The sequence below is a fragment of the Fistularia commersonii genome, chromosome 4 (assembly GCF_037954325.1).
Source record: "Fistularia commersonii isolate RoL2024-O1a breed Wild chromosome 4, RoL_Fcom_v1.0, whole genome shotgun sequence".
Lineage (NCBI taxonomy): Eukaryota > Metazoa > Chordata > Actinopteri > Syngnathiformes > Fistulariidae > Fistularia > Fistularia commersonii.
Window position 1 is genome coordinate 14,855,220 of NC_141287.1, and position 26,285 is coordinate 14,881,504.

The 26,285-nt window shown below is 43.9% G+C and overlaps 2 protein-coding genes across 2 annotated transcripts; both read right to left on the reverse strand.

Annotated features, from left to right (window-relative positions):
- Positions 1–355: 355 nt before the first annotated feature.
- asmt (acetylserotonin O-methyltransferase) lies at positions 356–16,290 on the reverse strand. The gene is made up of 8 exons (XM_086144626.1): positions 15,997–16,290; positions 15,516–15,690; positions 15,227–15,356; positions 14,004–14,072; positions 10,162–10,280; positions 4,357–4,497; positions 2,715–2,837; positions 356–1,945 (listed from the first exon to the last, which is right to left on the reverse strand). Exons 1-8 carry the CDS (start codon positions 16,096–16,098, stop codon positions 1,716–1,718), a joined length of 1,089 nt encoding a protein of 362 aa, XP_086000752.1. The 5' UTR covers positions 16,099–16,290; the 3' UTR covers positions 356–1,715.
- A 712-nt stretch (positions 16,291–17,002) lies between these two features.
- Positions 17,003–25,492, reverse strand: akap17a (A kinase (PRKA) anchor protein 17A). Its single transcript, XM_086145538.1, has 7 exons — positions 25,401–25,492; positions 24,317–24,667; positions 23,305–23,523; positions 22,993–23,205; positions 20,791–20,939; positions 20,314–20,554; positions 17,003–19,571 (listed from the first exon to the last, which is right to left on the reverse strand). Exons 2-7 carry the CDS (start codon positions 24,644–24,646, stop codon positions 18,711–18,713), a joined length of 2,013 nt encoding a protein of 670 aa, XP_086001664.1. The 5' UTR covers positions 24,647–24,667; positions 25,401–25,492; the 3' UTR covers positions 17,003–18,710.
- Positions 25,493–26,285: the final 793 nt, after the last annotated feature.

A 26,285-nucleotide genomic window follows, 5' to 3' on the forward strand; every position in this document is an offset into this window, starting at 1 on the left:
TGGATCTCAAACAGGAAAACCAAATCGACCGTCGTCGATTAAAACCCAGAATCACCCCGGTAACGCACCCAGCTGCACAGAAATGCCGAGAAAGCTTTTAAAAGTGTCAAGAAGAGGAAAGAAGTCGCAGAAGTTTTATGACAGGGTTCAGGATTAAAAGATATGCAAAGATATGCGACAAAGTTGATCTTCTTAGAATAAAATAAAAAGACGAGGAGCTGGAGCCACTTAAAGGCCGACCTTCGGAGTGTATTAATTCACGGCGGAGTCGGACTGAGACGGCGGTCCTGCCTGCAAGGTTCCAGGCTTTGTTTCACTGCTGCACGATTAGCTTTTATTTCATCACAATCTGCAATTAATGTACATGGATTTTAAGAATGATCCCCGCACGCACACACACACACACCCACCCACATGCACACACACACCTCGATCTTGGTAATTTCTACGTAAATAAACAAGTCAAATAAATAAACAGCAATCCTGAATCGCACAGGTCCACTGCAGCCCCGAGTTACAGGTGTGTGTGTGTGTGTGTGTGTGTGAGAGAGAATTGGTGAATGTGATCCAGTTCAAAGCAGATGAAAGCGCTAAATAAGTGGAGGCCATTTATGCAATTCTTTTGCATAAAGAGGATATTCTTCATCATGTGGGGCAAAAAAAACAAATATATGATGAGATAGAGAAGCAGTGGTGAGTAATGGGTTTCAACATGTTCATATTTTTCAGTAAATAAATACTTTTTATACACGTCGCTTGATATTTACCTTGCGTTAGGGTTAGAGTGAGCCAACATCCGGACATCAGCGTGCATTAACGCGGCACAAATCCCCCCCCCTCCCGAACGGCGTCCGAGGTAAATCCGTGCCTTGTAGGAAAGGTGAACGGTGAGCCAAGAATAATCACGGGATTTCACAGGAGTCGAGAGAAACGGCTGAGCAGATTAGATTGTGCGCGCTGATGATTATCACATTAGACATTCATTTTTCTCCCTTAAAAAATTGCCAGGGTCCCCGAAACCCCCCCGGCCAGCCAGGCGTCCTGGTGTTTTCTTGTCTTTCCGGGCGCGGAGGCTCGCTAACAGCAGCCGAACCGGACTTAGATGAACAGAAGGGCGGAGGTTTCAGCGGGTGCGTTTTATAAAACGCCTGTCAACTTCCTGGACATTTACCAGAAACCGCCGCTTTCTGCGTTTCTGTTTGGTTTAATGCTCCCTTCGGGTGATCGCACAAAAACATCCAGGCCGCGCCAAGTTTGCAAAATAACCACATTTATTGGGGATTATTAATAGAGGCCGCCTCCTTGGGTCGAACTCACACACCACGTGGGGGGGGGGGTCACGTGCGCTGCCGCGGCAAAAGCATCAAGCAGTTAATAACCGTCTCCAAACGGGAAATTTGAAAGGCAGGGTGGAATTTGTTTACCGTCAGTGTAGCGCTTTGTGAAGGTGCGGGACAAGAAGAGTCTGCAGGCTTTGTGAGGAATGGATTACACCACGGCGGGTCACTGAGATAGAACGGCCAAGAACGGTGCACCATCTGAAGGTCCGACTCTGAGCGCATGTTTATTCTATCGGCTTTCCAAAGAAGCGTATTTGCTGGAATGCGCTCGGATACGCGGCGGCGGCGATCAATTCACAGATAAACACGTAATAGAGGGACATTATCCTACGACGCGTTTTTTTGATTAAGCTTCCATTGACGGCGAGGCCGGTCCTACTCTTCCTCTCTCGCCTCTTTGCGTCCCAGGACGGCGTCGTAAATCTTGCCTGTGCGTCGATGTTGGACGCCGGTGAACCCGGCGGCGGCCAAAAGGGCGGCGTACTGCGCCGCCGTCCTCTCCCGGCCCTCCGTCTGCACCAGCATGTTCAGGGAATAGAGCTGCGCCGTCAACGGGCCTGAGCCGTCCTCGTGGAGCAGCGCCTCCACCAGCAACACGGCGCCCCCTGCAGGCAAAAACAACAGGATGATTTAATTAAACTTGATGAATTTATCTCGTGGCCGTTGCCTCTTACTCAATTGGACAGGTTTTCCAGCATGCATGCACACAGGCATGGACGTGTGTGTGAGGGGGTCTGTGTGTGTGTGTAACCACTGTCCCATCAGGACAAATCTCCATGTTTACAAGCAAGCAGCGAGTCCCCGTTACATCGGCGGAACAGGAGTTTGGTTTCAGGCCAGACTTGAATTAAGACTGTTTTCACACCTGCCTTATTTAGTCCGGTCGAGTCAAACTCTGGCGCGATCCGATGAAAACAACTTTTTAAAAGAGCCTTCGAGGCTTTTAGCGGAGTTGATTTCACCTTTTGAAAATTTCTGGTTGAGATTCTCATTTGATCTGAAGGGCCGGGTTTTGTTTTTGTCGAAAACGAACCGAGCAGAAGAAATTTCGGACGCAGTCGGATCAGAGCCCGTAAAGGATAGGCGTAAAAAAAGAAAAAAAAAAACATCCGGAAGATTCAGGTTAGGCCAGGACTTCAGGAAATTGAAATCAAGTCAACCAGACTCCCTGCATGCTTATATGTGTGTGTGTGTGTGTATGTGATGGTTGTCTGTGTGTGTGTGTGTGAGCCGTTTTGATCAGAGCAAGACGGACAGATTTTTCTGGGATCAGCTGCATTGTGGGATACAATCTGCCATCTCATTTCAAGGCACTGCAAAAGACTTTAACACTGAGACACACACACACACACACACACACACACACACACAGACCTGGTTTGCAGGCTCGGTAGACCCGACTGAGCAGCTCTACACAGCGATCATCTGTCCAGTCATGGAGGATTCTGGCGAGAATATAGAGGTCGGCCTCGAGCAGGGGGTCTTTGAAGAAGTCACCTAAAACACACACACACACACACACATGTATGTGACCAATCACTAAGAAATTGTAGATGATGAGGGGTCAACAAGGGAGACGAACGCAACTCCTCCCGCACTTTCCCGAGGCCTGACACGGTCCCTGGCGGGCTCGTGTGTCTGCGGCGTGTCCAATAACGCGGGGACGCCGGCGGGTTTCGGGGGTATTCCGGTTGAAGATGGCTCCGGGGCGGCTTCTGGTGCAGTCTGTGAAAAAAAAATGCTCACGGCTCTTGGATGAGAGGGAGGAGGGAGGGCGGCGGGGGTGGCAGCTGCCAATAAAAAGAGGCAATAAAGGGAACATCTTGTTGGCTCGGGAGGATCCCGGCGGGGAGCCAGCGAGAGACGGGCGGTAAATGGCTGACCCACCAACATCCTGGTTAAGGGGTCGTGACGTTCCAGGGAAATCATTAGACGGAAAGATTGATGGTTTTTAATTTAATTTCCTCAGGACTGCTCGTAACATTTGATTTCCCTTTTTTTTTTTTTTTTTTTTTTTTTTTTTATTATAAAAAGGAAAACCATGTCAAAACCGCTTCACACTCTGGATGAATGCATATAAATCATTCACCTGGTTTTATTAACGGCGGGGAGAAAGGAGATGCATCAGGACAGGCGAGAATTGAGATTATGGTGGAATATTGCGCACTCAATCTTGTTTTCAGACAAAATGAGACACGAGGATCCGACTTAAGGGCGGCAAGGTGGCGCGGCGGTTCGCGCTTCGGCCTCACAAAACGGAGAGGACCACGGTTGGATTCCGAAAAAGGATCTTTCTGTGTGGAGTTTGCATGTTTTCCTCGCGTCTGCATGGATTTCCTCTGGTTTTCTCCGGTTTCCTCCCACAGTCCAAAAACGTGCTGCAGGTTAACGGGGAAAAAAAATGTGAAAATGAGTGAGTGACTAGTTGTCTGTCTTGCCTCTCGCCCAATGGCCGAAGATGGATGGATCCGAATTAAGTATATAGTTAATAAAAAGGAGAAGAGGAAAGAAATAGCTTGAACTGAACTTTTACAGGAAAGCAGTTCGATGCAACGCTTAAAACTTTTTTTCAAGATTCTGGAGGCTGACGGTGAGGACTGGCGTGCTATCATGGGGAAAAAGCAGTCAGGTAATTTTTGCTTCAATCAGAAACATAATTCATTTTAGAACAAAACTAAATATATAAGAGAGAAAATTATATTTACGCTTGACCTACAGAGATCAACCCTCTTGCAGGACGGGACGCTCAAACCCCTGAATGACTTAGCAGCCGAAATTAAGTCTGATCACTCGATGGCTTTTTAAATCTTCTTAAAACATTCTTGAAATGGAAAAAAAAACTTTTTATCTGCAAAAACGTAATTTTACTTAATCCCCCATTTTTTTTTTTCTTATAGGATCTTATCTTCCCTTCTATTGTACTGTACTTGCGCAAGCGTGTGTGCGCGTGCGCGCATATGTGTGCGAGCGTGTAAATGTCAAGTGACTTCACACTGGGTTTAAAGACTTTCGCTACCTTCGAGGAAGCTTATCCTCTGGTCAGCTTCGGTGACAAAGTGTTCCCTTGACATCCGCGCCACCTTGGGGAGGTCAAAGATCTTCACGGTGCATTCTGGGTAGGCTGACGTGCACTGCTTGGCTAATGCTCCGCTGCAGCCTGCACAGACGGGGGAACGTGGGGGAATTACTTTTTGGTGATGCTACGGTGAGTACATGCAATCTTCATTAAAACGCCGCCACATCACACACGCGCGCACACACACACACACACACACACGAGTGGAACAGCTTTCAGGTATATAACCCATTATTTATTTGCATGATTTGTATTCAGTTGTGTGTCACTCCTTTGGGGACGGGGTTTATCAAACATTTATTCCAATAAACAGAGAGAATTGGACTAAATCTAGAGCGACAGATAGACACTTACCATAGAAACAAGACAGCGGCTGCTCTCTAAGATATTTGAAAAAGACTCATCTGACGCCCACACACTCTCACACACATTTTTTTTTTTTTTTTTTTTTTTGATTTGATGTTTATCTGGTTACAACAGATTTCACATGCATTTAAATATGAACATTCTCATCTGAATAAATCTTGCGGTTCTCCTGTCTGGGCACGGCAAAGCTCACAGAAAGGAACTGTGGCTGTGCATGTCAATGAGCGCGCAATCTCACACGTATGTACGCGTACGCAAACAGCGAAGGGAACATCATGTGAAAATATGAATCTTGTCCACTCGACAATCCGCCGGCGTTATTGTCTGAGTTCATGCTTCGCGAAGCGACCTGAATTCAAAACACAGATATAAATGAAGATTGAATGAATGGGACGGAACGATAGAAAGGCACCGAGGTGGAAAACAGGATCAAAGGATCCCACTTTGACAGATACACAACTCCAGCCTGGACACCACACACACACGCACACACACACACACACACACACATCCATTATTTTCATTTATATGCAAGCATTACAAGAGAGTTGTGAACTCTGGCAATCAGCTGATCTAAATCCACATCAGGCCCTGTAGGTAGGATGGGCTCCTGGTTTTTGGAGCTGACAAATATAGAAAGATAACGCTAGACATACACACACACACACACACACATATATCCATGCACACACACACACACAGATACCCTTTGGCTCTCACATCAAACAGGGGTCAGGAGAGGATGAGAATCAAAGAGCAGCAAGGAGGAGCAAAAGCAAACACAACACGGTGTGCGAAACCCCCAGCTAACCTCGCTGTCTGCGTTTGTTAAGGGACCCTTTGATGGGAGGCTGTTGATGGACGAGGCGGATTATTTGGACCGTTGTTTTTCTCTCATTGCTCTGCTTTGCATATATTAGTTGACAGTTTACATGTTGAACTCGTGCGAGTTTGCAGCCCGTCGTTGTATTAATTCTATTTTAATTCCTGTACGGAACAACAGTTGTGATGAGTGAAGAGCTATTAATAATACAATTATCTTCTTTTTATTTTCTGTGAAACTGCATTTGATTGCAAATAAAATAACATAACCTGATCCTGACACTCTCTAAAGGCACGCGGGGGCTGTGACTGTATAATGCATTCGCTATTTTTTGCAGCACAGGCCGAAATGTTGGAGATTTTACATTTATTTATTTTGTTTTCTGAATAAAAACTGAAGAAATGAAAATGGTTTGATTTTTCGGATATAAATTAGGCACCCTCTTAAAATAATTGCAGGGTCATTTTTTTTTTTTTGGACAAAAAAATCTTTTTTTTTTTTTTTGGCCGAAATGGTGTCGGTGTCCTTGAGTATTTAGTAAAGTGGTTTCAATAAAATGTATTATTATAATGATTAAATCAACTCCTTAGTCAACATATGGCTGAGTTTTTGTGTCTTCTGAATGGCTTGAAAAAAAATGACTTTTAAAACGTAAGTTTGGGTCTGACCTGTCTATTCGCAAAAATGTCTTTCGGCTTTTGCCGCCCGTCGAGCAACGACGCGAACGCAGCTCCAGAGTTTCAGGATTACAGATTTCATAAATGAGATGACTCGCCAGACGTGATGGTTCAGTTCTACAAACAGATCCGGGTCTGGTGCATCTGCTCTGAGCTCCATGAGGAGGCCTCCTTCACACAGGCTGACAAAGGGGTGTGTAAGAGCTTCGCCCCACTGCTTTAAAAGCAGAATGCATCCGGCCGTTGTTCCCGAGCACAGGAGCACATCCAGTGTCTGCAGGGTGTCTGTGCTCACAAGAGAAAAAAAAAAAAAAAAGACATCTCGAAAACAGAGGTCCGGCACCCCCGCCAGTTAGAGCACACATACGGAGATCCACAGGGGCGTCTTGCTGTTTTGCAAAGTCTGCAAGGCAAAAAAAAAACTTTCAAAACTTCTAATATTTCCCCAACAAACCCGCTCCTTTGGAATATCTAATGCTCATTAATATTTACATTTTTGCTTTGCGTCAACCCCATCTGACCTTTCTCAGGAAAACCAGCAAACCTTTTTGTTCAGGAAGCAGAGTTCTGTCAGAGAGACGCCCGTCCCAAACAGGGACGACGGTTTTAAAAACGCGAAAAGATCCAAGGACGCTTGGAGGCGCGTCGGACGGACGCACAGAAGGAGACGCCGGCTACCTCAGGTTTTGCTATTCTAATTTGAATTTTGGAATAATTTAAGTGTTGCATAGTCAAGTGCATGAGCTAAATATAAATATGCATCTTCTTGTCGCACTCTGTTTTAGTTGCCGTTCCACTTGCTGACTTCTCACAGAATCAAAAATAAGGGAAACTGCGTTTGTGACACATGTAAAATAAAAAATATACATAAACAAAAAAAAAAAACAACGAACATAGATTTTGCCTCAGAACACAAGTATAATTCTCACCGACTTGCACTGACCTTTTAGGTGATTATTCCAAAACATGTATTGAATGTCACATTTAAATACATCTTGGGGGTGAGTGTGTGTGTGTTATCGTGTATGCGTGTGTATGTGCGTGCATGGGAGGGGTCTTCACGCAACTGGGGACAAACCGTCTGCCTTATATAAATGTTACTCAGTCAGACTGCGGGCAAGATTTAGTATAAATGTCAGTCCGTTGGCAGGCGGACGCTCGCAGGACCTGGACAGCAGGTGTGTGCAGACGCAGCAGATGCTGTGTGAGGGGCCACGATTAATGGGACACTGTAGTCACGCCCTTACACCCCTGCTGTCCACGCACACGCTCATTTTTTTTGGAGATGCACCCTCATGCATAAACATGATCACACAACAACATGCTGAGAAAGTCACAGAGGAGTGTGTCTGTGTGTGTGTGTGTGTGTGCGTGTAAAAGCATTACTATTAGTGGCTTCACAGCGCCCCCGTGTGGTCAGTCGATGAATTACAGGACAAACTACATGTACCTGAAGATTAGACAACCCGGTGGTTCATGACGGAAGTGTTTGACTTTTTTTGGATTGGAGAATGTCAAGGTTCCCTCAGCTTTGATTATACTCTTTTAGTGAGATTTCATATTATTTTAGGATTAGATTAAGAAAAAGATGAGATGAGGGTGAACATTTGAACCTGAGTTGAATTTAAGGGCAAACAGCAGAAAAAAAACTTGATTTCAGGAAATATTCTATTCTTCAAAATTCAAAATAATATGCAGCTCCTGACTGATGAAATCATCAGGATGACAAACAGATGTCATGATGTTTCAGTAGAAAATATGAAGCCCCATTACACACACACGCACACATACACACACACACACATACACACACACGCACACACACACAAACACACACCATTGCTGATTGGCTTCCTGTGGATTTCTGTTGAATGCCTCAACCCTCCATGCCGAGTTCAAAACCTGCCAATATTGTCTTTCACCTTTTGTTGTTTTTATCCTTAAACCTCCAAAGTGTTTAACAAGGACTTTTCTGTTTCAAGATGTCATAACATACTTTTGTCTGAGGCGACAAAACTGATTTTTTTTTCCCAAATCTAACTCTGTTTATAAATCCAGATCTGGCTCCTGAACAGTCCAAAATGAAAACCTCACCGTGACTTTGTGTGTGTGTCGCGACATCTGCGCAAACTTGATTTTAAAAGGTTGCAGAAGCAGAGAATCCAGATCTCAAGGAAGTTTACAGTTTAAGGCAGGGGTGTCAAACATACTAATTTGATGTCAAGGGGGTCGGACCAGTAAAATCATAGCGTAATTACATAGAAGTAACACAAATTTTTCCTTTGTTTTAGTGTAAAGGAGAACAGGTGAATTATTAATAGTTTATATGCAATGACCTTTAAAAAATACATGACCAACAACCTGAGATTCATTAAGAAAAAGAAGTGCAATTTCAACAACACTTTGTCTCACTTCTGTCTTCTCACTTCTCCGTGCATTTTGTTGTATTTTTCACCATGGAGTCTCATATTTGTACCGAAACTTCCTGCATTCACACCAACCATACAGGTTTCTTATAATAACCTCAACGAACATATGAGATACATACTGGTCCATTTTTCTTGGAAAACCCTACACTTGATGTTCCACTTTTCTCCCTTTTTTGACGTCATCTTGCTGATGAGGGTGTCGGGACCAACGGAAAAGCAGGTAAATTTATAACAATAAGTAAAAATGGTATTTACAGACCCGGAAGCCACATTGCTGCCATCTGCTGTAAGTTCTGAGTCACATAGTGTCGTTCCACTGAACGAAAGCAGTGTGCACCTAGCAGACAATTGAGAAACTGAATTTTTAGTTTTAAATTGGATTTTTAATGTACTTTTTCAAATTATAGATTCATACCAGGGGCCGGATTGGACCCCCTGATGGGCCGGTACCGGCCCGCAGGCCGTACGTTTTACACCCCTAGTTTAAGGGGTTACAATGACAGAAAGGCAATCAACAACATCAGACTTGTGGCAATTTGTTATTCTTCTTCTTATTCTTAATCACTATCTGTCGCTTAAGCTAGTTTCAGGGTTGAAGGAGTCGAACCCAGCTGTCATTGGCTGAGTCAGAGGCTCACACTGGACCACTTGATCACAATCATTGAGCATTTCTGGGTCTCCTGCATGTTTTTGGACAGTGGATATTATCAATATATTAACAATAATTATCATTATTGTTAATATTATTTCTATCAAAATTAAAAGCTACCAAAAGAAGGGAGTTGAATTCAAGTTGAACTTGCAGGCCGTTCCGATGTGACAATCAAATAGAAATCAGCCAAGCACGCGTTACTGAGACACAGAAAAATTCTCCAGGCGTATGTCGGCGTATTTTGAATGATTGAGACATTTCTATTAAAAGCAGATTTTCATATAATGGAAGTGTGAACATCAAAAAGCTGAAAGGATGACAGGTGCGTGCACGTCTTTTCTATCCGGTCTATGTTTAGAAAATGCAACGCCCGCATTCCTGCCACCGAGCGCATGGATTTGCTTTTCCTCGCAAAGACGCGCAAAACACAGGAGGGGAAACTCCGGATGAAGCCGTCAGCGTCCTGCGTGTGGGAGTTTGGATGATATTTGAAATGATTAACTGAGAGTCATTAACACGCGGGCAGGGGATGGAACAAGGTCGCAGTTTAGAGTGTGTGCTGTGCATTCTTGTGCAAAAACAAAAGTGTGTGTGTGTTTGTGTGTCTATGTGTGACTCAGCCAGCTGTCTCTCAGTTAACACAATGACACCAGCAATTTTAAATGTTAATGACTGTGAACCCGCAACCTTATGTAAATGAGATATGTGATTAACCTGACTCTGTACACACACGCACACGCACACGCACACACACACACACACACACACACACACATACAAACAAATGCTCACACTTACCTCCAAGGTCACAAATTATCTTGAAAGGCGAAAGGTCAAAGGCTGTGATCACATCCCTGCCACAGATGTTCCAGATGGAGTTCATCAACTGCATAAACTTCACCATCTCCTCATCGGACCTACACACACACACACACACACACACACACACTGAATAAACTGAATAAACAGTTAGCCCTATTCTATCTAACTGCCATACTTTGTGCCTCATAGTATCTTTACATAGTGGCAAGATCTTGAATGTCAACCAGGGAGACACACACACACACTTTCCCAGACTCCAAAAAGTGTGTGTGTGTGTGTGTGTGCGTGTGTGCATGTGTGGGTTTTTGAGGGAGACGGGGTGTAACAAACAGAAAAGCCTAGGGTGACTGACGCTCCTCTGACAAATCTCCACCTCATCACCCTGCACCCACAGGGGTACACACACACGCACACACACACACACAAAGTGAGCATACAGAGATGTGTATCCAAACTTCACCCAGTCAAATTGGAGCAACTTCAGCAGAACTTTGAAAGTGACTCAGTGTTTGCCAGCGCGGCCCCGCACCGCGATTACCTCGGACGTGCTGAGATGAGATGAAGGTGGCCTGTCAGCTCTAATCTAAGCACGTATCGCTAATGTCCCGGCCAATCAGAACATACGGGCCGTGAACGAGGGGCGCAGCGGACCGGGTCTGGGATCAGGCTGCTTTCTGCACAGACATCCCATTCCTCGGCGTGGCCGTGGGTCTGTCACAGCTGCGCCGAGTCACTCGTGGCTCGTGGCTGTGTGGCGACTGTTGCGTGCTCTGCCTTCATCATCTTATCAACGGTGATGGAAGGGAGAAATGACCATCAGTGGGATGCCGTGTCGCCTCCAGAACATTCAATCTTAATATAAGATTTTCTTTTCTGCCTTCATGAATCGGCTGCGGTCGCTCCGAATGGTGATGTGCGCTTACAGCTGTCTGTGACGGGGGGGGGGTTGTCACGTGATTTTTATATTTTTTGGCAACTCCACGAAACAATTAGGACTCACGGTGAGGTTGCGCCGGATTTCAAAATAGACAGAAATTGGTAACGATATTGCCAAGCGCACACATCTATTTTGGCTTAACCCTAAACTAAGTCTATTTTGGAAGGAGGTTTTTGACACCCTCATAGCGGTTTTCAAACAGGACTTTACACAAAGCCCTACAACTGCATTATTAGGAGCACAGAGAGGATGTGTACAGCTTTACGTTCATGCTCAATCATTATCAACACACTATTAGTCATAAACACATTATTACAATAATATTCATCAAGCCAACTTACTGTCATACTTGACTGCAATAGAAGGCTTCAAGTAAAGAACATGATTGTAGAGAATTGGATAACAACTCCTTAGATGACAAACAAAAACAAGTAGGGTTCTTTAAATAGAGAAAGTGTGTGCTGTGAACGTAACCAACTTTTAAGTTGCAGCCCGCCCTTCAGAGGAACCGAAAAGACGTCAGGAGTCCGATAATGATAACAACCGTCAACAACCAATGAGAAGAAGACGCCTACAACTGCACATTTCATTCTTTGTATTATAAAAACAGCGGGTCAGGGAGACATAGCCAGTCAAACTTTGTGAACTGGCAGACTTTGTTGCTTGTCAGGGAACACGAGATCTGATCCAGAGCTCTGTACTTTATTTTGACTGCTGAAAAAAATACTGGTTGAAGCCTAAATATCTTCTCCTATTGTTTCATTAACAAACCGGCAGGAGCCCCCCCACATTTAGTGTCGAGGTAGAACGGGACAGGATCCAACCGATAAAAAATACCGCCTAAACATATTGTTCACGGCAGCATTAAAAGCCGTATCTAGCAGGTGGTTAAAACCGGATCCGCCTCCATATAATATATGGATCCAAAACGTATGTGACTTATACCAGATGGCGCAAATATTCATATATTCACATATTCATTAAGACTTCAGAAGCCTGTTTTTACTAAACAATGGGCACTTCTTATGTCTTTACTAATACAATAAGGTTGGACTCAAGGAGTTTTGGACTGGCACCAGACACGAGCATCATATCCTTTTAGATTACCTATGTTTAGTGGATTTTTAAATTGTTTTTGTCCCCAACATATATTTTTTTCTGTTACTATTTCCTACTTATTTATCCATTATAATGTACCTATCATATTGATGTAAAGAAAAACTAAGCTCAAAAAAATTAGACAGAAAAAAGATTTGTAATTAGTTGTGTTTTATTTGATTCCCATCATACATAGTGTTACTCACTACGCCTCCTCTGGAGCCCCCACACTCTGGAATGCAGCATGGATTTAGGGATTGCATTCCAGTAAAACTTCAATCTTTCCTCTGTCTGTGCGATATTCTGTCTGCCGGGTGTTTTGCTGCAAATCCCCGGCAGTTTAAAAATCTTGCGTGCTTGGACGCCGACCTAATCGGGAGCGTTCCTCGTCATATCCGTTTGCTTTGATGGGTCTCTCAGCTGCGCCTCTCTACACGCATCTGGTTCCTCTTTTGATGCTTGTTTTGTGACGGACCTCGGAATTGTTTAATTTCCTATGCAGAACTAAAAGCTAGTTATTCTCGATTTTGAGGAACTGGATCTTAGGAATAATAATTGCACATCCTAATCTTCTTGTCATTGAGCCTCAAAACTTCTGCATTAGAACGCATTGTTGATTCTCGTATCCAGTTACTCATTCGAAGTACGGACTTGCGGAATCTTAGATGCTAGATATTCCACATGGACACATACCAGGACATTCTTAGGTTATAATTGGAGTTCCCCCGCTGCACGCAACCCCACCGCATGTGCTCGGACACCCGGAACATCTTTTTCCACCTATGTTTTCTTCCCCCTCAGTCTTTTCTGCTCTTCTGAGTTTGGAGAATTCGAGCGCCGGCTGTAAATTATTCAGGTGCAGCACACGGCTGGTTAAATGGCAATGAGTAAACAAGAGTCTGAGTCATCCGGCGAGCCTTGAATCATCCTGCTACAGAGCTCTGAGAATGCACCGAATGACTTCAGTGGTTGTTTCCACTGCTAATTTCCCCACAGTATTCACAGGGGAAATCAGCGGGGACAAACAACTGCTACTCCACATTATATCAATTGTGCGCAGGTGTTGACATTTTCCTTGCAGGCTATTTTAATTTTCAATTAAAGCCAAACTGCGAATTCATCAGTGAGGACGTGTTGTATTATGGATCACATTTGGGACGGCCTTTGTTTTCGGAAGCACGGCTTTAAACGAACGCTAGCTGCCAGGTTAGCGACTACTTTGCAAAACAAGAGCAACAAAGTGTTTGCCTTTTGAAACAAGATGCAATCACTTCAACATCCAACAACATGCAAATCCACAAAGTTACACGTGCATCGCGGTTATATGCGATATTGTAGTTTACTGTTTGATAAGAAATGAAACTGTGTTTTGCGCGTTTGCCGCATAGGACGTACAAAGACACGTAATCAGGGGACGGTTTTATTGACGCGTCTCACCCCGTTCCTCCGGGAGGGGTGAGACGCGGGGCCCTCAGGCGGGCGAGCTGATCAAAATCTATTAGCGAAGTGCGAGACTAGACGTGCGTGACCGCCGAGGAGGACTGACCAGCAAATCAGTGAAGCGTTCAAAGTCTGGGCAACAGAAACACACAAAGCCTCACGGAGGGCAGATGTATACTCTCACTGCTCTGGGCGCCCTCTCTCCCCTTCACACTTCCCCTGCCTCCTAATGAATCCCACGAGCCAGTGTTTGGAGGTTGGGGGGGGGGGAGAAAAGACTGACAGACGGGCCTGCGGAGACGGGGATGGAATGCAAATGAGCGTGTGTGTTTTGGATTCTTACCTATAGAGAGCCTCAAACAAGTCTTTGGAGCTGACGCCGAAAGCCTTCTCGTACTGGTTCCTTCCCTCTCTGCAGCACAGAAACAACACCTGTCATTTCAATTGCTGCACATTTTAATTGTCGGACGTTTAACGCGTGTTGACACGTGATGAGTGAACAGGACAAAATGCGTCTAAGCTTGGATGAACGTGTCTTGATTGCATACATTTCATGTGACTTTCAGGAGATTTTAAATACCGTTCTTTTAAATACTTTTTTGAAATTTTTCCGCCTTTTAAATGTATTCTGATGCTCAATAATACTTCCTCTGTCAGAGTGCATAGTGAAATGATGAAGTCGTGGCTGCAGCCTGCACGAGGCTCAATGACCGTTAACTCTACAGAAACCGATGCGTATTTTCCTCAGTGTTGTCATTGTCCCTTCCAGCTGGGAGAGCTGCCGGCTCGAAGCCCTCGGCGTCAACGGTGGGACTCGCGTGCCTCTCCGGACGCCATCAGAAAAGAAGAGAGGATTCAAACTGAGCGCAGAGACTACAGATTGCAGCTCAGTGACACTTCAGCGCTTCTCCATTTTGATTACTAATTAAACAAAGACCATTTTCCTACAGCAGTATCATTTTTTAAATCTTTTTTTTTTACTTTTTACCTTGAAGTTATCATTAATTCGATTGTTCTTTTGCTTGTTTTTCTCTGGACTAAACATTTCAAAGAAAGAGTTTTCTTGTACAGAAAAAAAATACCCCCTTGTTCCATGGACGGGAGAGAAAAAACCTTATCTGTTGCCATAGCAATACCACATTGCGATACTCTTTAGAATAGTCCAGAAGGTGAATGGTGAACAGACCAAGAGTTGGTTCATGTGAATTAAATGTGTTTATTTTGAGCTATTTAAATTTCAACTCCTGTTACAACCTTCTTTTTTTCCCCCCAACACTGTTTCTAGCATTTTGATGATGCATTTGTCTGGGATCTATTGATAGCATCAATATATTGAACTGAATCATATTTGCACTGAAGTTAATTTCTTGTTCCACGAGTGCAAAGACCTCAAAATAAAAACACAGAAACGAATTAGAGGAGGTGTGGGTCTCTACGCACTCCACATTACATTGACCAATAATCGGAAATTAAACATAATTGTTTTGATCATTCCACCCGACGCTCCCCACCACTGCCGCCATGACAACACTGGGCTCCACACAGACGACCGGGACGCTGACTGACCTGACGGCATCGGTCAGGTAGTGCCAGCAGAGGTAGATGGTTCTGGAGCTGTACTGGATGGAATGGTAGAGGGACAAAGGGCCGGAGCGGGTCAGGTAGACACTGGCCTGCTCTGTGTTGCTGTAAAACACTGAAAGAGGGGAGGAGGATGCAGGATAAAGTGAGTTTTACCTTTTACACGCTGGCTTAAAATCACATTTCAAGTTCACTTCATTTCTTACTTTTGACTAGAAATGCAAAAGAAAACCCACGCCTATTTCACAACATCTTGATATATTTGCGTAATGACCTTTTCCATTTTCCATGTGAGTGTTGAGCAGCTGGAGGCCGCTGCAAGCAGCCAGCAGCCGCTCTGTGCCATCCAAACTGGCCCCGATCTCCCGGCTGATCTCCTGGGCGGAAAGGGATCGGCCCACGCTTTGCAGCACGTCGTAGACACCCAGCTCACAGGACGTGAACACCGTCTGCGTCGGAGAAGAGAAACAAGGCAGGAAAAAAAAGAATATAAAACACAGAATGGCAAATAGCAATAGCAAATAATGCCCATAGGATGAGCTTGGAACTAAGCGAAAAAAAAAACAAAAACATGGAAGAATGAGCCTCTAAAGTTGTCAAATAATCAATGAGTAACTAAAATGTAATCAAAGTCCTTTCGTAATAATTATTATGATTGTAACCTGTTAACCGGTACATAAGACGAGATCAAATGTGACTTTAACACACTCTTTTCACCTCAGCATCACGTTTGTGTGTGTGAACCCATTCCATACCTTGGAGATAAGGAATCCCTCCAGGTACTCCAGTATTTTGCTGGGATATTTTTCTGCAACAGGTGCAACTGCTGCCAGATCCACCTCTTCATGTGCAGCCATGTGTAGTGTGAGAAACACCCCGGACAGAAAAAAAAAAAAGACAAAAAAAAAAAAAAAAAAACTTTGGCGTCTCTTTCTCAAGTTCTCCAGAAGTGTGTCCAGCACGGAGGAGACCAACAGGTGTGTGTGTGTGTGGGAATGGAAGTGAACACAGAAAGTGCTCACCCAGCAACAGGGGCAGTGGTCTAAGCTGATTACAGTAAGATAACCCAGATTAGAGAGGGGGCTCAGTCGGCGCCGGACAAAGAAACAAGTCTGCGCTAAAACACTGCCGCCTTGTTTATCATCATTCACACTCAGATGGAGACTTTCACTCGGTGCACTCACTCATGCCAGACCTACTTTCCAACGTGATTTAAAAGGCCCCCGAAAAGTGATCGGGACTAAAAGATGGTCTTGTCTTCTGTTCTCCGTGTGGTCAGAAGGCGCTGAAGCTGGGAGGCCAACCATCTATCCAGGCAAATGACAAGCACATCACAAGGCTGAGTGAGAATCGTTGCTTTTGTCAAGAACAGCTGTGTCAGACACCTGGAGCCGGATACGTCAACACCTTGACCTCACGGTTTTGGTGAAGTACAGCTCGACATGAAGACAAATTCCAATTCCAACAAAGGCCACCGCACCAAATTAAATCTAAAAAAATCCTAGGACACTGTAGAATTTTGTCTCATTATTTCTCTAACGTCAGAAAAACATCACAAAAAAATCAGTCAAAATGCTGTATTTCAAATCATTAGCTTGTATAAAAACATACTGGTGTATAATTACCGACTCAAATGTCATCCACTTATTTTTTTTTCAGTGGTGAAAAAGCAACAGTGCTCAAGTTTTGCTTAAATTCCGTTTTTAGTTTGAAGCAAGAACAAGTGAATGCCTTCAACAAAACATAGCCGTGAAAAAGTGATCAGTCTTGAACTTTTATTGTGACTTGCTCGTGGTGAAAGCGCGGAGCATGAATCTACAGCAAGCACAACCGAACCCAAACAAATGGAAAAAGCCAACTTCAGCGAGGGGGGCCGACGCCTGCTCGTCCCGCATCTCCTCTCAATCCCTATCGTTTCGAACCAGACTAAAGCAATTTATCCAACCCTTCATTTGAGCTTGGAAGATACATTCTATTTTGACTTTGTCCTGAAATCCAAAAAAACCTAAACCCCCCCCGGAGATGATCGAAATTGGCGCTAGACCTCAAAAGTCTGCGTCAAATGTGTTGGCTGTGAAAGGTGGATGTACAGCCATAAGACTATGGCCAGCCAGCTTCCTGGTCCAGCGCTGATATCCGCATGTACATCTGCATCACAATCAGCATTCGACAGGTAGCATCCAACCCGGAAAAGGCTCAGACCCAGTGGTCCGGCCTTCACCATTACACTTTAATCGCTTCGAACACGACAACCGGGACCACATAACGTTGGTTTGGGTGTCTTAATGTGTTTAGTGGATTTGATGCTATGGCTCATTGGTGCAAATCCAAGCCACTGTAATAAGAAAATAAATACTTCAGTCGGTGTTCATGATGTTATGGCTTCTGGGTGTTCGAGGCCCACCGCAGGTTTAAATGAAATGGGCTCAGATATGTAATGAAATCACCTAAGTTTACTATGTCATGTAAACACTACATCCTCACACAATCTCCTTGCACTCAACTTGTTTTTTTCCAGGAAAAAAAAAAAAAAGAAAACCATTAGCACATTGAGAAGCTAAAACAAACATCAGTATTTGTAAAAGGAACCGCGTCAATTAAAAGTCTTGCCACTTTTGTTTGACCTGTGGAGTTGACCGTGGTGGAACTTCAACCCTCGCTCTTTTTCTGAGCCGCTTAAGTCCAAGCAAACACAAAGGCAGCTCTTTATGTCTGTGAAAACTTCATATTTCGAAATAAATTTGTTTTCCAGTTCAGTTGTCCATTTTAAATATCTTCAGCAGGCAGGAGGAGGAAGGAAAGGAGGTCAGGTGATAAAGGAGCCTTGTTTGATGCAAATCTGAAACTTCATGCTGGAGATCAGTAAAAAGATAGTTGTAGTCGGTTAAATTTGTTAAATTCGACATGGAAAGGGTGCAAAGGGGTTCTGGTTCATTTCAACGCCATATTCTACCACGTCAGTAACCACACAACAAAAATTGCATCATAATTATTCTAAAAGGGACGCAATGCTTAAAAAACTATTTTTAAACTACTGTTGTGATGAATTAAGGCATCTTGGGTACAAATGCTGTCCTAAAATGAAACAATGTGGGACATTATAAGAAATATGTCTGTGACCTTAATTTCATACAGGTTGTTCCAACTCCCCCATATGTGTGTCTGAGTGTGTTTATATATTGTGTTTTTTCTATTTTGCTTTTTTCCCCTTGCCCAAATGCTCCTGTATAAATCATAACAATATCAGTGCAAACATCTGCACTTATCTACCATCTCCCAAATCCTGTTGTTTTAAACTTAAGGTATTTTTGTCTTGAGATGAGTTTCACATTTCCCACCCGGAGAAACCTCTATGTCACTTAAAAGCAATATCTATTGTTCTTTAGCGCAATATCTATTGCGCTAGGTGGTTGAACTTCCGTTCAGAGGTTAGATGAGGCTGAGAAAGCGCACGGATAGTTGAGTGAGCTTAGCGTCGCCTGGAGTGACTCCTCTCTCTGCTGTTGCTGTGCCCTCTGTATCTGCGGCTGTAGTCGCTGTGACTCCTCTTGTATCTGCTCTTATTGCTTCCACGGGAGCTGCATCTGCTTTGTCTATACCTGTGGCTCCTCTCTCGGCTGCAACTCCTCCCGCTGCTGCTCCTGCTCCGGTCCCGGCCGGAGCTGATGCTCCAGCTGCAGTGGCTCTGGCTCCTGTTGTGAGCAGAGGCCCTGTGGTGGCTGGCGCTCCTCCTCCTCCTGCTGCTGCTGCTGTGTGAGCTCCTCTGGCCTTCACAGTCCTGAGAGGCCCTCTCACTGTGGGAGCGTTCTCCGTGTCTCGCTGCCTCTGCGCTGTGCCTGCTCCTCACCGTGTCCTCCTTCTTTCCCTGTCGGTCCTTCCTCCTATCCTCACCGCCTCTCTTCTCCTCGATTCCTCTGTTCTGGGAATGACCGCTGGGTTTCGGCGCCTGTTTCTGTTTGGGCTCCGCTGCCCTCACGCCGTTCACGGTGCCCGAGGAGCCCAGAATAACATCGGCGCCGGCGGGAGCGGGAGCCGCCTCTCTCGCATCGGGCCCGGCCTGCTCCTCCACGCCGGGGGGGCTAGTGGTTTTCCCGCTGCTCTTCTTCAACATGTTGCAGAGCAGCCTTTCCCGGAGCTCCCTCTCTCTGCGCTGGAGCTCTAGCGCCCGTTCCTTCTCCGTCTCCACCCGGTGGAGCTCCTCTTCCTGCTTGCGTCTGCAGGCCTCCAGCTGCTGCAGCCGAGCCAGCTCCTCCTTTTTCCGCACCCGCTCCTGCTTCTCCCGCTGCTCCCGTTCGGCCTTCTCTTTCGCCTGCTTCTGCTGTTTGAGAGCCTGTGAGAAAAATCACGTTAATGGATTATTAGTGATTCCAATTATTTCTGTATCATTACCAAGTCAAATGAAGGTTAAACATGCAGCAGGAGACTCTGACTGCACTCTCCATCATTGAAGAATCAGCTAGTTAATCTAATACAAAGCCCTTTCTTTAGCTGGATTAAGTGAGAGAAAAGAGCGAACCCTGTGATAGTGTAGGTAGCAGATACACTGCTTTTCTATAAAAGCTCTACATACCAAATGCCATCGACCTTATTTGACTGTGGCAAAAATCAGCACACAAAAAAAAAAAAAAACATCAGTAACTTATTATTATTTCACAATATGGATAAGTATACATGGACATTTAAAGCAGGATGAGGTGAAAAGCACGTTGTTGGGTCAGGAAACATCAATCTTGACTTAAACCTGACGACATTCTTCAGTGAAGCACAAGCAATGAAACGCAAACTGATATTTCTTTGAGCTTTAGTTGGTTTCTTTTCTGGGTTCTTAGACTGACAATTTGGGCCGTCTGTTGGTATCACCGAGGATGACCTAAAGGTTTTTATCCCCATCAAATAAGCCATACTCGTCCACGCAGACCACAGACAAAACGCAGAGGCTCCAAGTAAATAGTATTCAAAGTCTTTTTAAGTTTTAATATCTTTTAAATAGCTGGATGGTGCGCGGGTTGAGTTTTGCTCATGCATTTATTTAGTTTTGTGTGAATGTGTGTGTGTGTGTGTACAGCGCATACCTTGGCCCTGGCCAGCAGCTCAGCAATCAGACGTATGGATTCGAGGTTACGCTGAGCCAACAGGAGCCTCCTCTCCTCCATGGCGATCTTCATCTGAAGCTTCTTTTGCTCTTCTGCTTGCTGTCGCCTCACCTTCTTCAGGTTTCGCCTCTCTTCCTTCTCCTGCAGCTTCTGCTCTCGCTTTCGCAGCCTCTCCTCTCTCCTCCTTTCCTTCTCCTCCTCTTCTTGCAGCTTCTGCCTTCTACCAAAAGTCAGATTGGTGTTAACGTCCATGGTTCTGTACCATCAGCAACGGTGTACTTTTAACTGATGTCAGTGCAGGACTGGATGGTAAAATGTGTCCAGAAAATGAAGTGATTAACTGTTGCTCAGCAGCTACCAAAATACACTGGTTGTCATTGAAGGACCTCTAACTCCAGTTATTATGAGATAATATAAATATCACTTAGACAGACTGTAAGAAATATCCCATCACACCTCTCCTCCTCCTTACGCCGCTCTTCCTCCTCCTTCTCTCGCTGTTTCTGCTCCTCCCGCTGCTTCTCCAACTCCTGCAGCTTCAGTCTCTCCAGAGTCCTCCTCTTCAGGGCCGACTCGCTCAGATGCTTGCTCGTGTCAAAGGCCACCTGGTCAAAATGCAAACAAACACAGTATCTCCAAATGAACTGCGGGAAAACTGGTTCTGTGCGCAAATGTTTGAAGGTCAGCGTCTTGACTGAACCTAAACGAGGACATGGTTTTGTTTGTTTGGTTTTCATTTTGTGGTGTGAATTATAATCGCTACCTGGCAGACAAAGAGACCCGTCAAGATGGAGTTGAAATTATTTTACACCGACGACTCCCTGGCTTCCAAAATAGCCCCGTTACTCCCGTGTGTTATTGGCTCATTTGATTACAGGTGACTTTCATTCGCTTTCAATTCCGGAGAGTAGTTGCGTCTTTTTTTCGGATCATTTCAGTTGACGTTCCACGCCAGCCGAACTGATAATAAGAAGGTGCAATCACAGGTTTTGAGTGGTGGCTAATTAAAGAAACTATTCATTGCAAACATTAATTTTGTGTATAGGCTCTTACAAGCTTAATTCACTTGCTATCTCCAAATAAAAAGTGGTCGCTCATGCAAATGGGCGTCCTGCTACCAAAGTGATCAAGTCGAGGTGATACTTCGTCAGGAGAAAACCGCAACAAATCTCAACATTTAAGTCGGAGAGAGAGAAAAATAAACAAAAGATAAAAGTGAAAAGGATGCAAATCCCACAATAGCTATGGGGTTACAATTTGGTGATAAATCTATAATCTGCCTGGATTGATTACCAGTGCAATTCGAAGCCTGCCGGGTTTGGGAGACTTTGTTTTGTTTTTACGAAACGTACATCATGTAAAGGCCTCTGATCAGAAAAGAGTTGGTTGAGATTATGGGCCGCTTTGTGATTAAAAACAACAGAATCAACTTATGAATTCCCTTTTTGTTAATCTCTTTTATTCAGACCCTCACTATCTTCGCCCTCCTCATTTAGATTTCACAGTAAGCTCCCCATGACCAGCTTTAATCCTCATTCCACTAAAAGGCCTTAAAGCTGCTGTGAGACTCTGAACCACACAATTACATTATAGTGGAACTGCAATTCTCTTGTGGCCTTGCACACTAACCACGTTGTTCAGGGTGCAAACGCTGAGGTTTTCACTCAATGTAAGGGTTAAATGCTGATTCAGTGTAAGTCATTTGACTCGGACTTGGTAATCAGATGATTTTGTCAGCCTCACTGGCTTCTCTTCCATTAATCTTTTGTATGTGTGTAGAAGAACCTATGGGTGGCCTTAATTATTCATCCAGCAGAAACAATTAAACTCTAAATAACTAATTAATTGAAAAAAAAATAAAACAATGTTTCTTTTTGTTTTGTTTTTTTCTAACTAAAAGGCACAGTTTATTTCTCTATCCCTGCTTAAAAAATTATAACTGCACATTGAGAAGGAACTGAGTTAGCTTAAACTGGATAAAAATTTATTTTGAACGGACTGTCAATGTTCAGTTTTATTTAGGTTTCAGAATAAGATTTCTGTGTTAGTGAAACTCAAGGTAAAAAAAAAAAACATACAACAAAACAATAGTTTGTCTGTACGGGTCTAAAGTAGAAATATGCAGTAGTGCTTGGTATTGGGTAATACGGAAGAGAATTTGATCACACGTTGTGGGGAAAAAAAATCCAAGCTTAGGCAATAAAACTTTTACAAGTGCTGATCGATATTAAACTTTTAAGTCCGTGTAGCCATCATCATGAATAATGGATGGGGCTGGTTGCTGAAATCAAAATAAAACAACTAATATAAGTACTATTTATCAGTTTAGGTCAATGGCTGTCGCTGTTTACAAACAAGAGTGGGCTAAATTTACAAATGAATACCAGAATGAAGAAACTAAAGCAAAAGCAAACCTAAACAATCGCAGTTTATAGCTCCTTCATTATTGGGGTCATCAGTAGTCCAGGATTTTGGATTTGAGAACATCAAGTTCAAGACAGTGGAGTCACCATTGCCCACAAAGGGATATGGTGTGAACGAAGGTTTAAATGTAGCCTCGAAGGTGAAAATCTCTCCTTGCAGATTAATATCAATTTGAAGTCAAATCTTCTGAAAATCATAAAGTCTTGTCAGGACAAACAGTGCGTAATGCTTTACCTTGATGTTGCAGGCCACTGCCTTTCCATCATCTCCTTTTAACATGAGCTTCATGCCACGCAGGGTGTCCATTGCCTTGATGAAACCACAGTACTCCTGATACTGGACATAGGCCTCAAAGTTCAGGTGACCTCCAAAACTGAACGTACTGAAGTTCTTGTCTAGCATATCTTCCCTGTAGGGATCCAACATGGGAATGTCCACATTTCGCACCTGTTGAGGGTAGGGAGCAAATTGAGCTAATTTTGTTCATGCGAACAGCATTTGAACCGAGTATGTTGTTAGTTTATGGCAGAGAAAGCCGACACAGACCTTTCCAAAAGCCTGGAAAACAGCAATCAGGACCTCTTCGGACGGCTGATCAGGGTGGGGACTGTCTTTCTGACTGAACCAGCGGCAAGGCAGCCCTTCCAGGTGAATTGTGTCAGGTCTTTCTCCCGGCAGTGTCTCATTCATGTCCTTGGCGTCACGAAAGAAAGAGTCCCAGTCGTGCTTGGAGGGGAAGTCCATCTTATTCTCTACAGCACGGACCTGCGAAAGGAGAGAGAAAAGTGAAAAAGAAGTAGATTAACCCCAGCAGAGGCCCTACAATCAGCCTTTCCTTCGTATGCAGGTCTGTGTTTCAACACTCGGAACTAGATAACAAGTTAATGGATTTTTATTATTCTTGAATACTGTGTTCTATCAAGCCACTAGTTAACAGAGAATAATGTGAGCATTTACTTGTGATTAACAACATTTAAAATAAGAGTCTTTCATGAAATAAGCTACTTCAGAATATTCAGCCAACGGCATTGACATCGCTGTCAAAGAGAACACCGCTGCAAACATGAAGTAGAGTCTGTGTTTTTTGTTTGGGGGAGAAAAGAGAACACTCCACGGACTGTATTTCAATAAACTGCAACTCAGTCTCATTCCAGGTGATCACTTTATACTTAGATGGTCCCTTTTACTTCCTTATAAATACTAATGTTCATAAGCACATGTGGCAAGAAATACTTAGTACAATGTGAACATTTCAGAGAGCCTTTGGCATCGTGTTACTTATCAGACATGACACCACCACTCCAGGCTACAATATCCATCAGCTTTATGGATTGAGGCGCAATTTGAATTATTTTTACAGCGGGTACCTATTGTCAAACAAATTAAACTGAAAAACACGGATGAATCAGCGATGTAGAATTTGATTTTAACCAAATACAAATATACTGAGGTGGCCTTGTGCAAATCGAATCAACAAGAATACTGCAGCTTCCATGACACTGCAATTGAAGACAGAGCCGTGACCAAATGTTCATAACTTCCATGGTGAGTGCCTTACCTTCAAGACATCAGTAAATCCACTGAGTTTGATAGTCTTTCCATCCAAACGAACCAACAAGCTTTTCACTACTGTTCTGTTTTCTACTTCCCCCTCAAAGCGAATGAAGTCCAAGGTGCTTTTGGAGATCCGCAGCGCTGAGAACTGCTCGGGGGCCACCATGGCCTTCACTCTCTCCATCACCTCCCAATTTGAGATGCTTTTCCCTGGTAGCTTGAGTTGAGGAAGAGTCACACTGACGGTCATCTTGGCGATGGGCTTGAGGTACATGTTGTGCTCAGCAGAGAGGCACACCGCCTCTGTGGTGTCGTGGACAATGGTGGTGGTCATGGCTGCAAACGTGCTGAGAAGCTGCGGGAAGAACAACAAAACGTTCATTACTCAATGTTAATGTGCCTGGTGTCAACAACCCTGAGGCGGATCTGGTGGAATACCAAGTGATTGAAAGGAAATGTTTAGCAGATCTTAACTCCTTTCAGCCGCAGCAAATCAAACTCCACCTTCATGACCTATTCTCTGTGTCCTCTTCTCTCAAGACAGAACTTTACATCCATAACTTGCATCCTCCCCTCAGCATCCTTCCATCAATACATTCACTATCCCCCTATGTACAGGTGCAACCCATATCAGTCTGGCTTTACCTCCAACTCTAAAACAACAAATATATGCTGTACCTCTGACGGGCTGTTTACCGATCCTATCCATCCTTGTCATAACATCTTCATCTCAGCTCCCTGACTTTCCATCAATGCCACTGTTTTTAAACCACACTGTACATGAGAACGGTTACGTTGAGTTAAACCTGAAACGACATTGCGATAACAAACATACGACGGATCGTGGGTACGCCGCTGATTCAAGCTTATCATCTTTGATATCTAGTGACAAGATATCCATTGCTGTCTGGTAGCGAGGTGGCAAAAACAAAAGCCTTCGCGACAATGACGGGTAGCTTAGCAAGCTAGCTTTCGGAGCGGGTTAGTTAGCTTAAAGTGCGCCGCTACGAGTTCCGGTCTTTCAACAATTTATTTTGTTTGCGGATATAATAATTTCACTAGTCAGGATGCATTTATTTGAGACCTACCTAACTCCGGTTAGCTCCCCGGTACCTTAATTTTAACACAGGTCTGCTGCAGAAGGATGAACACCAGAGCCAGCAAACTTCAAGCTATTTCCGTATGGATCAACTTTGACCCCGGAAGTGATCACTTGCGTGTTATATAACATTAAACTAGTCGTGTTGCTTGAAACAGCGACATCATGTGGTAAAATGAGGATAATGCATGTCAATAATATACATTTACGTAAGCGCCTTTTATTTGTCAAAAGTAGTTCAAAATGTTTCACGACAAAACAAGAGATGATGTATTCATTGGATCGTTTCATTGATTTGTTGTTGCAATGTTCAATTTTATATATTTTCTTGCCTGGTGGTACTATATCACCAGGGTGGTCTTTATCCAGTCAGGCTGGGAATATGTTTGTCTGCTCATTATTCATAATTCAGAAATAATGTAGAAAAATACTTTTAGGATGCAAGGTGATAGCATTGAATCTGATCCTTTTTCAAAAACCAGAGGATTTTTTGCAGATATGCATAAAGGATTTAGGATAGTGGTAAACATTTAAAACACTCATTTATGTTTTTGGTCGTTTACATACCCCCTGCATTTTAGATACTGATTGGAGAACTATTGTTAATCACAAGTTAGTCTTTGCATGAAGCAGACACTCACCATGGTGACAGATCGTGAGATGTGGATAGATAGGACATGGATTTGTCCAATAGTAGAGGCCCCAGGCCAAAAAGTTGGCACGATTTCTCTGAAAAGATGGCAGAGGAATTTACATAATAGGCATTAGTCCCTTCGCTGTGTATGTAGGTCAGTAGCTGCAGTCAGAGTCTCTGCTCTGTCACAATCAGCAGTCATCCAGTACAGGCAACCAGAGAAAAAAAGAAAGGCTAGAT